At 40.9% G+C, this 12,169-nt stretch overlaps 1 protein-coding gene across 1 annotated transcript in view; it reads left to right on the top strand.

Annotated features, from left to right (window-relative positions):
* atp1a2a (ATPase Na+/K+ transporting subunit alpha 2a) overlaps window positions 1–12,169 on the top strand; it is a 113,660-nt gene that overhangs the window by 39,542 nt on the left and 61,949 nt on the right. Inside the window, exons 9-10 of the mRNA XM_041802864.1 lie at window positions 424–622; window positions 3,345–3,454. Coding sequence (XP_041658798.1) covers window positions 424–622; window positions 3,345–3,454 — 309 coding nt within the window. The remainder of the gene's footprint in view (window positions 1–423; window positions 623–3,344; window positions 3,455–12,169) is intronic.

Below are 12,169 nucleotides of genomic sequence, written 5' to 3'. Positions count from 1 at the left end.
TAAATTAACTTCCACTGACTGGTTTCTTTAGTTGTTTTGGCTTCAAGCACACCAGCAGAAATGTGTGGGAATGTTTGTTTGTGCTGCTATGTGAGTAATACTGTCAATGTGGAATAATCTGTGTTGATGTGTCTTTAAAAACATATGGAATGTGTCTATTTGTCGTATTTCTACGTGTCTGTGCACCTGCTGTTAACCAGCCAACTAAAATACACTCACACCATCACACTCCAACGCTTAAGGCATCAGGACCATGCATGGTTTCACATGCACAAACACTTGAACGCACCAGTGCGTACACATGCTCTCTCCCTTCGTCGACTAACAATCATTCATCCCCCCTTCCTCTTTCTCTCTTATCCTCTCCTCACCCTCCTTCACTCCCCCTCCATCCTCCCCCCTCACCTCCCACTGTCCTCCCAGGTGTGTCTGACTCTCACTGCCAAGCGGATGGCCAAAAAGAACTGCCTGGTGAAGAACCTGGAGGCCGTAGAGACTCTCGGCTCCACCTCCACCATCTGCTCCGACAAGACGGGCACGCTGACCCAGAACCGCATGACCGTGGCCCACATGTGGTTCGACAACCAGATCCACGAGGCTGACACCACCGAGGACCAGACTGGTGAGAGAGAGAGACGGGGAGAGAGGAGGAGAGAGTGAGAGATAGAGAGAAGAGATAGGGAGAGTGTGGGAACGCAGGAGTGGGAGTGTGACCACCTGCTGAAATTCATCTGTCCAATGTTCACGCCGCCAACCGGCATTGCTGCTCGCACTGCCGCTCAGATTAATTGAGCAGCGGTATGTGAGGCTGAACGACTCTCGGCTACAAACATGTCTTTTCCCAGAGCTCCCCAGAAAGAGTGCTATTACAGAACCAATCACATCCATGACCATGTGTAACTCTGAACTAGGGCTGGGTAATACAGACTAGAGACCATATCCTGATATTTTTTTGCATTTGTGTTTGGTTGATTAATTCTTTGTTGTAAAAATGCTTCTTGGCACCAAATCTTACACTGTTGGAAAGCCTGTTTATTTCCCCTTTAAATGGTGGCACATTTGTAAGGAACCTTCATTTGCGGGATGAGCAGCAGAGCTGAGGGGGGTTGTGGGTTGCGCCAGTGAAAAATTGAGACAGGAACAAACAGGCCATTCCATCCTCTCCACTCCCAAATTCTGGAGGTAGTCTCTGTTAAACCCCGCTCTGTGGGGGCGAGCGTTATCGTCTTGGAGGATAGAGTTCAGTTCCAGACTGTGGAGACAGGGGAGATAGAAATTGCCTCCAATGATGACAAGCCTGTGAGGGTTATGCCATTGGCTATATTGTCCTGCAAACCTTAACCTCAAATCTTTAGAACACAGACTTAGGTTTCTAAGTGCTGACAAGCTGAGAAAATGGTCTTCTTGGGACTCCCACTTCATGGCCTGCATCTGACATCCCCTGATAAATGGAACTAGGCCTTCAGTTTGGAGATGGTACCAGGGCTATCTCCAAATAATGCTGCAACTTGCTTTTGCAGAACACTTGCTTGAAGTTGCCATATCAAATGAGCCCAATCCAGATCAGTCAAATGTGGTATGCCGATTCGTTTAGCAGAAACCTACTGACGACTGGAGCTGGGCCCATGCTCACAGCTGCTGATAATTCATACCAATCAGGCTTCAGTTAAGTGAAAAAGCTGGCTAATAAGTCAGACTTCAAGCAGACTTTTGATTTGTGCGCCCTACAGCAGGCAGGAGTTGTCATAAAGCAAAGATAAAAAAGCCCACCCACTAAGATGAGAGTTTTGATTGATCAATTTCCCTATCAATACTCTCTTTAAATGAGGTGACCCCCTCCCAGTTATCACAGAGCTGGAAAAAAAAGTCCAATCCCTCCCAGCAACAGCAGTAACAGAAAACTCTAGTGGGAGGAATTACTGTTTTTATCCAACCCTTTACATGTCGACACAAACTAAAAAGGTGGATTTGTTTTTTTCTCAGAGACATTTTGCCTAGGGGCTGCACGGTGGCATAGGGGTAATCGATGTTGCCTTACAGCAAGAAGGTCCCTGGTTTGCTTCCTGGTCAGGGTCTTTCTGTGCAGAGTTTGCGTGTTCTTCCTGTGCATGCGTATGTTCTCTCCAGGTTCTCCAGCTTCCTCCCACCACCAGAAACAGGCACATTAGGTTAATTGACTCTAAATTGGCCATAGGTGTGAATGTGAGAGTGCCAGGTGGTCTGTCTCCATATGTCAGCCCTGTGGTTGACTGGGACCAGTCCAGGGTGTACCCCATCTCTCGCTCAGTGACAGCTGGGATAGGATCCAGCCCCCCCTGTGACCCCTAACGGGATAAGTGGTATAGAAAATGGATGGGATGGACATTTTGCTCAGATTCTGATCATTAAATTATGGAATTCTAGCGCAAGAACTGATAACATTTCAAATACTATTTCTTAAAATACTTATTCCCTAGAGAGCCTGACAGTTCCCCACTGGCATAAACTGTCATGATAAATATTGCTGTCCTACCCTATATCAGTGTATCTTAAATATTGATGTATTGCCCAGCCCTAGCTACAAACATCTCTTTTTCCAGAGTTCCCCAGCTAGAGTGTTATTGCAGAACCAATCGCACCCATGTGTCACTCCAAACTGCAACAAATGGAGCCAAGTTTCAACAAAGCTGTTAGCAATAATCGAAAGGTTTGGAAGGAAAAGTAACAGGTGCTCCATGCATACCAATGAGTATGGAGTCATACGATTCTGCAGTGATACAGTGAAAAAAGGCTGCACAGCTGAAACAGTGCAAGTGCTGGAGGAAGCACTGTGTATTCATTTTTCAGGCGTACTGACTGTTTTTGCAGCTTTTGCAGGTTTTTTCCAGCTTTTTGCACCTCGCTTTGTCTAGTTCAACAAATATAGCCACAGTTTGCCGCTGTGCACTCTGTGTTGCTTGACACTTCCATATTCTGTTTGCACAATAACAAGGGACAGTGACCGCTCCGGAGAGTCTAGGAATGACATAAAAGATGAATGCAGGCGACTGCAGAAGACTCAGGGTCATTTTCAGTTCGATAGGGTGATGGAGGGATGAAATTTTGATGCAGAAAGTTTCCAAACAGCTTTAAATTTATCAGACCTGCTTGTTAAAAATGGATGTTATTTGTCAGACTCATGCCTTGAAAAGTCATCGTTGCCAAGAAACAAAATATGATTGCTCAACTTAGCTGACCTATGTTGTTTAGCCACAATATCAAGTGCAACTCTGTGAACCGAGAGTCAAGTCTGACCTATAAATACTGCATGAGCCCTACTTTAAAACAAAAAAAGTCTAACACAGCTGCCTCTGCTATCCTCCCAGGTTCAGGTTTTGACAAGAGCTCTGCTACTTGGGCTTCTCTGTCTCGAGTGGCCGGCCTGTGCAACAGAGCTGATTTCAAAGCTGGACAGGAGAACTTCCCCATCTTGATGGTAAAAACCTTCACCACACACATATAAACACACATAGACTATACAACAATCTTTCCAAACCAATGCACCGCTGCTTCAGTCTCATGAATTATCTCTACTCTCTCAGGCAGCGGGGTATAACAGGTTTAGTTTAATCCAAGGACGTTATGAGCAGGCCTTTTTACATTAGGATCAAATAATGCATGCACATTATTCATAAGACATGATTCTGCCTACATGGTTTTCCAGTAGGGTGAAGTTAAAGCATCGGGGCAGTGTCAGGCGAGCTGCCACTCAAGAAAAGCAGGAGCAGAAGAAGAAATCTGTCTGTGTAACTTAGTGAAATAGCTATATAGTTAGATGTGAAAAAGTCCATTAATAGTATGAGAAAAATCTTGTATAATTATACTTAAACACTACTGAAATATCACCCTAATTATGGCATTTGCTGTCGCAGTCCATTAGAGCTATTTCCACTATGGCACAAAACTATTTAATACACAGAAAAGTCATGGGCCTTATCTTGCAAAGCGTTTTGGTATGCACTGCAGGTGTCCTTCATATTTTTCACCTAATGCAGGTGTTATTTTTACACCGTGTTCTCTCATTGTTTAAAAAGCAACCAAGCGTGAACTCTTACATGTGTGTGGGTCTTAAAATGAGGAGTGGTCAGGCATAAAGACGGTGGGTTTCTATCTTAAGGATGAAGAAAACAGCTGTGCCTTAAACCACCTAAAACCAGGTCTTAAGTCTAAAGTCTGAAGTGACTGTGTTCCTGATATATTGAGCTTGTTCCACACTAGCAGGCTGCTCTAATTAATATCCATGCATTTGCTGAGAAGTTTAAAGAAAGTTTTAATGGAACAGAGAGCTGAGAGATGGAAAACTTTATTTGTGTTTATGTTTGTTTACAAGCTATCCTCTTTGTGCACTCGTGTCTTGTACATACAGAAATACTGTACATGCTGCAGCACACAAACTGGCTCACTTTCATGCAACAAGGAGTTGAATTAATAATGGTTTGTATGTGGCTGGTCAGAGCTGAGGGAATTATCTGGATGAATCGAGGCTCATAATTATGCGTTAATATTTAATTGCAATTACATGTCTAACACATGTTGGTTTAGCCACTGCAGCGTCTCCCAGCAGCTACAGTGATGTAAAATAAGTCCACCATTGCATCTTAATGTTGCGTTTTTTCAATTAGATTAGTTTAAATCCAAAATGAAACAAAGAACACTTTCAAATGCAAAATACTGAAATAAAAAAATGTGAGGAAGACAGAGACTAATTGTGATTTAAAATTTGAATTGTTTGACTGCCCTTAAATATATGCATATTAACATCACAAAGCACAGTTGCATTTTGTTATTGTGGGACATACTGTAGTTGTTTTGGCATTTGCCTCGCAACGGTCGGCCAAAACAGTACGTCTTCCAGCCTGTACCCACTGTTTGTGTATGCTAGGTTCAGTGTGGCCCTGCAATTCCACTGAAAATGGACTCTTGCAGTGTGTGCAAAACAGTCAATTCATTTCCTGATACTTTTTCAAATTTCCTTAAATCCAAAACAAAACATAAACAATTTTAAGTGCAAGTAGTGGAATTTTAAAATGGGGAGAATAATCATGATTAAAAAAAATGTTGTAGCCTGACAGCCCCAGTTCTCATTCATGACTAAGATGGCACCAAAAATCAGAAATGGACACCTCATCAATGTTCTGTCAAATATGATTGAAATATAAAATACTGAATACAGCCAAAGATTCCAGCATAGGAAATAAGTTCATAAATGTTTACAGACGGTTTGATGTAGAGCTCACATACATTTGTATCCATAGATCTGTCAAATCCTTGTGGTGTGTTTGAATAATCAAATAAGTCATGCTTTTGTTCCTCATGCTAAAGCTTTTAAAGCATCTTTTTGGATGTTTCTGATGTTGTGGGAATGTGTCACTGAAATTTTACTGAAATCCTCAAACAACATCTTTTATACAGCTTGTTTTAGCCTTTTAAATATGAGCTAGTTGGTGAATAAATAACTGTAACAGTAGTTTTGTGTCCATTTCATTCTGTATTTGACTATGCAGACATTTGCTGTTCTTCCTATGGGGGTACTGTGCATTCATCAGCTTTCTCCTGCATCATGAGAGTCAGACTTGCAAAAATGAAATACTTTGTACGCAGTTTCTGCAGTCTCGTTCCACCCCATTGATTCAAACACATATTTGCAGAAACATCAGTTGCAGCAGAGAATTGGGGCCAATCCCATGTCTACCCCTTCCCCTTGACCCTTGAAACAGAGTGTTGAGGGGTAGTGGTGAAAACCTTCCCTTAAGAAATGAGACACCACTTGATTGCTGTTCATCCTCACACATTGCTGATAAACAGTGCGTCATCAGAGGTGACAATAAAGCTTCGACCATTTTATTCATACCATGGATCTCTGTGTTGATCTTCTCCACATATTTATACAGTTGATAGCCCTTGTTTACATGCATATACACTAAAAATACAAGAAACTCACATCCCCAGTAATTAAAGATTGAATATGTGAGAAAACACAATGTTTTTTTCTATTATCATTTATAAATGCCAAAAATATTTACATATACAAGCCTCCTTCATTGTCCATTGTGCTAATTTACAAGTGAACGCAGTGCATGGTGGGAATTCATCATACCCCTTTGTTTCAAATGTGGTCCTGAAACAATCTTAATTTCAAGGGCTATGTATCCCTTGGCCCTTAGGCCTAGCTCTCAATTCAAAAGAGAATTGGGACACCCCTTTAACTGGTGTGAATGCACAAAACCAAGGGGAAGGGCTAAGATGAGGACTAAGGGGTAGAAATGGGATTGGCCCTTACTCTCATAAGACACTGATGAATCAAACCGTCCCATCATGAAATCATTAGGAACAATTCATGCAAATTGCTGTAAAAAAATTGCATTTTTAGGTTACGTTACTTATATTGCACTGCTCAAAAGTACCTGCATTTGCCTGGTGGTGGGTGCTAATATCCCAGCCTGGTTTGGGGCATTGTTCTCATCTTGACCAGGGTTGGATCCAGTTGTAGCCAGGGTCACCCAAAAATCCTTAACAATGATGAGTCATTTCTCTTGTCAGCTATTGATGCGGCTGGTTTTCTTCAAGCATATTTGATCACTATGCATATCAACATATATCAGATAGATTTTTATCAACTTTAAGACACTAAAGGTGAGGTATATCAAAGTGAATCAGGCAGCTTTATATTTGCCCTAAGTAAAAAAGAACTTGGACACCACTGGTTTATAGACTTTGTAGTGCCACCCATCAGTATGTGCTGTAAAGTTTTAAAGCTCAGTGATGAGTCAGCAAATTGAAAATGCTGGGTATATTCAAAGAATAATCAATCAGTCATATTGTCTAAGAATAGTCATTGTCTGTTTTGTTTGAAAGATTCCTAACTGACTGAAGTTAACCAAAGTATTTAAGTGTTGGCCTTGATAAGAACTGAAAGAATTTAGCTGAGGATACAAAGCATCCGTGATATGAAAGGAGAAAATATGACCCTTCTTGCATCAACTTTATCTGAAGTGAGCATTCATGAAAACATGGCATTATGAAAATAAACTTTAAGTATCAAAAGCTGAAGGACTCTTTTCTCAGCAGAAGAGCCCTAAAAGTGATCAATTATCCTGTATTATATGTAGGTAATTGCATTTGAAGTTTCCCTCAAAGAGGAGACTGACTAAGACAGTGACTCATGTTGAAAACATAACTAGCTGCGAGCAGGTAGACTGGTAATTGCCACAGGTCATCTTGTCTGATATGGAATAAGCGTTTAATTACAACACACCTCCACACAACTAAACCAAACATCAAAGTACGAACGACGCAGTGTGGTCATAACTGATGTAAATTATCCTGGCGTTATCGGCACAAATAAGACACGAGTAGGTCAAATAGCAAACTCATCTCACAAATGCATGATTATGTGAGCATAAAATCAAAAAAACAAGCATGCAGGGCTGTTAATAAGCCATCAGTCTCATCAACAACCAACACTCATCACTTGCAAATGAGCGCAGTAATTTCTCAGCACAATTAAGACATGAAATGTAAGGGTCACGCATCGAGAGACATATTATAACTACATGGATGCATGAGTAATATAAATGCTTTCAGATATAGGCCACGCTACTCACTAAAGATCCAATAATGGCATTTCAGCTCTTTCTATAAATGATACAGGGGATCTGAAACAGCACTCACCTTAAATAGAGATTAAACTTTTAGCCTGACTTCCTTTTGTATGCTTCCTTAACACAGAAATGACAATTTTTCAGCACATAACGAGTGAGACTGTGAAAAGTTTCCTTCTCTTTTATCTTAAAATGAGTGAAGTTTGTGACAATGTGCCAATACACTTTGATTCTGATTTCAAGAGTGGTGTCTTGCATCTTTTTCAGTGAATAAAAGATGAATTGCCATCATGAATGATACATCAGTTATAACCTCATTTTACACATGACTCATAATAAAAATTACTCAGGAAAAACTTGAAAAAGCAGCAGAGGGTCCAAAGTATGAAGATCCCCCAAGATTTGCCTGATATTTTCTGAGGGGGAGCGTCTTATAGTTCCCCTGGCTTACTTGTAGTTAGTGCCCTAATGTTGCTGCGGATAGAGGAAAGATAATCTGTACATCTTGGATTTGTACAGCCTGGCATATTCTTGAAGATTTTTCAAATCTTAACTGTTTTTTTAAGATGTGGGAGACCCCACAAATGATGACAGCTTATGAAAGATTGACCAGTTTTGTACAGATTCATTCACAAACAGCCAGTCTCTACTCTAAAGCCAGAGAAAGTACAACTAGGTGTTGCCATTGTAAACATGAATGTTCTGTCTGTTTGTATTAAGATTGTAAATAACAGTTTATAGGTGTGCCTGGGAGTTGCAGCAAAATGCCACCAAGTTGTTCATCCAGTAATTAGTCAGTCTTCATCGCAGCATCAGTGTGGGATTAACTTCCTTAAACTCTCATTTCCCGGAGTCCTAGAGACCATGCAAACTGAACAACACATGAACTCAAACAAGGGAATTACAACAACCGAAACAGCCTCAGTGGGACAGAAATACCTCTAGAGCCCTATTCTATTAGTATTACCTGGGGTCTTCTAGGAATTTGTAATAATTACTTAAGATGTCTGTAAACTTAATCCTGTGTAAATTGACCATGTCTGTTATTTGTAAAGTAAATATCCTAGGGCGTTTGCAGAGCCAAGGGGTGGCTTACAAGGCTCAAGCTCCAAATGTTTACTTCAAACCCCAAAACCTACAACTCTGTGCCATCCACTGTTGGTCTGTCTTTCTCATATACACAGAATAGGAATGGTTTAAAAAATTGCCCAAAGATCAAGCCAAAACCTTAAGGACTGCCATATTCAAATGCATGCAAAACAGCCTTTAACTTGTGTTTGTGCCTTTAGTTACTGTATACTTGTAGTTTTAATAAATGGTTCCCATGGCACACCTAGACTTGCCTCAGGGCACACCAGGGCACCTTTGCATTTAGTGAACCACATATTTTTTCATAACGCTAAATTGCACTGAGAAAATGAATGTTATGTAACTTTAAAAAAAAAAAGAAAACATCAGACACTTTTTTGGTCTTTTTTGGAGGCAAGGGCAGAAATTATTATTTTATGCAGCTACCAATATAAGATACAGGATAAATGATCAATAACAGGGGCCCTTGGGTGCCTGTTTAGCTTGGTTGGTAGAGCATATGGAGTCTAGAGACCTTGACACACTGGTTGCAAAATTGATTCCCAATTGAGTCCCATGCATTTTCTAAACCCCTCTATCCCATTGCGGGTTGTGGGGGGCTGGAGCCTTTTGGACAAGAGGCGATACACCTTGGGCTGGTTGTCAGTTACTCGCAGGTCAGAGACAAACACCCAGGCGTGCTCACACTTACACCTAGAGCCAATTTAGAGGCACCAATCGACCAAACGAGCATGTCTGCGGTCTGTGGGAGGAAGCCGGAGTACCCAGATTGAGTCTAATTTAACCAAAGTTTAGTAGAGCAGGCACCCATAAACAGAGGCTGTACTTGACACACTGATCAGGGGAGCAATTCCTGGTTTTAGCACTGCTTGATGCATGTTTCCTGTTTCTCTTTGGCTTACTCTATCATAGGATCCTGTCATAATAAAGGCACCCCCACACACTCGCACACCTAATACTGGCTCTAAAGGGTTTTGATTTGCAGGTCCTTTGGGATTTCAATTCTAAATTCAATTAGTGTTTAGAATGGCTTAAAAATAGTACATACCAGACTTACCAGTGCTGTCTGATATAGAGAGTATGCACCCAGACCCTCTTACAGTTAGGACCCACTGAGTGAGATCAAGCTGTGCAGCAACAGAGTATTATACATCCCCTACCTCTGTCGCTTTACTTGTTTTTTTTTAATTGAAGAGTCAATAAGATAAAAACTGCACTCTATAATGAGTTTTTACAAGGGCTGTCAAACAATCAAGCAATTTAACCATGATTACTCTCAGATTTTCTTTTTTTTAAATGGCTATTAATCTTACCTTCTGTTGGATTTTTGCTACTTTGCCTTTAAAACTGGGTTTGTTTTATTTTTGATGTTTTTGTACTGTCTAAGGCGGTTCCCAACCTTTTATGCTGTATAAGAAGACTTGAGCCCCCCCAAATTTTAATTATTTTTTGTGTAAATCCAAACAAAGTAGCTCGAAACACAAATTCTGTACCCAAAAAACATTGTATGAATTATTTATAAGTGTTGATTTCTATTAATATGTGCAAATCTAATTTTAACAATCCAGGCAGACAGAGCCTTGTGCCCCCCCTGAGATCTTTGGCACACTGGACACCAGGTTGGGAACCAAGAGTCTAACTCCTTGTTTTTATATAGACATGCTTTAAAAAAACACAAAGGAAATTTAGGTACTTGTAGCCCCATAGCAGAGAAGCATGCAGGGCTGTGCAAACTAAATTTCATCAGGAGAACCAGTCGTCAAAGAGTGATTGGACAGATGAGAGAATGCTGTAGGGAACTTTTTTACCTTTGAAAAGGCTCGAATCAAAAGCCTTTATAGTACTGACAATATGTGTTTATAAAGGCATTGTTGCCTGCACTAAACTGCCTTTTGTATCACATTTAAGAAGACAAATGCATAGCACTTTATTTACTGTCACTGTCATAAAGCGCCTCAATGTTTCTAGTCACAAACATCAGTAATTTAAATAAAATTACAGACTTTTCTTATCTGATGTGAATGTGCTGCAGTAGAGACTGATGTATTTGGATAATAGCCAAATTACCAGACATCCCCAGGTAACTCTAATCCTGTAGGAATAAGGCTTTAGCAGCAGTGGGCCCCTATCTTTGCATCTGTGAGTTCTCCTTAATGGAAAAACAGATAAACCAGGGTCAAGTTGAAGCACTTGTTGAGTAAATATGCTTGTTTTGGTTTCTGTAGCCCCCTGAGTCTCACCCACATGGCACCCACAGGGAAAGAAACCAACCCATAAAAGAAATTTGTCGATACCTCTTGACACTGACACTGGTTTGCACGCTTAGCCTCCCTCTTGCACGTAAACACACGCATGCTGAGGATAATCCAATGCACCCCTGGAAATAACTCCCCCACACGGCTGCACAAACACACACAAACACTGCTGGCTCTGTCAGTCAATAATATCCCAATGTTCTACAGACCAGCCGTAACCTGTGCTACACTGACCTGAAGAAACGTCTCTGTGTGGCTCTCAGCGACAGGGATTACACCTCTTTGACTCCGGTGAGAGCAGAGGCTGCCTATCAGGCCCTAAAGCCGCCCAGGCTTCCTCCTGCATTAAGTAACAGCCGAATCTCCGGTTAGCACTCAAACACAGCAGTCAAGGCCCGGGCTCCTCTGCCGTTACAACAAGTCCCCATCTGCAGCCCGCAAAACAGAGAAATGGAATTTCCTTGGTCTATTTACTCATTCATGAAAAAGGCACAAACAAGGACAAATCTTGCGGAGCGTGTGTCCTTGTTTTGCGGCTGTTCATGAATGAATAAACAGGAACAAAGAGAAATCTCATGTCTTCTTTCGGCCCCCTGTTGGTGTATTTGGCGCCAGGTCAATCAGTGCAGCATAGATTTTAATAAATTGGCTCTAACATGGGGAGGGATTGCAGTGATTATTACAGGATTGTTATCAAGGGGAAGATTTTGCAGGTTATCAGAGGAGAGTTTTCTCCTGGATGATTCAGACACCAAAGAGGAGGCTCCAACATACAAAAAACCCCTAAAAAAAAGTACGAAGCAAAATGAATGGGCATTTTCAGTAAGATAATCATAGTAGAATAACTGAGTAGTCTCACTGCCTAATGAGTTATCCTATCATTTTCAAAGTAGGGCTGTCAAAATTAATCACATTCATTGCAATAAGTTTAAGATCCACAGTTAGTGCATTATTTTTTTTTTTAAGTAACAACTTATTGTGTGCTTTATCATCCCTTTCAACACACTTTGGTTGATCCACAACAGCCATAGTAATGTAAAAAAAAGTCCACCACTGCTCCTTGATGTCTCATTTTACCTTGAAAAACTCACAGACAGCACATTAAACAAGTTAAAGGTCACATATTTGACCCTTTTAATACAATTTGATATTGATCTCAGAGGTCCCCAAAACATACCTGTGAGGTTTGTTGCTGAAAAAAACTCC

This window comes from Cheilinus undulatus, linkage group 13 (assembly GCF_018320785.1).
Source record: "Cheilinus undulatus linkage group 13, ASM1832078v1, whole genome shotgun sequence".
Lineage (NCBI taxonomy): Eukaryota > Metazoa > Chordata > Actinopteri > Labriformes > Labridae > Cheilinus > Cheilinus undulatus.
This window is presented reverse-complemented; position numbering and strand designations above follow the sequence as displayed.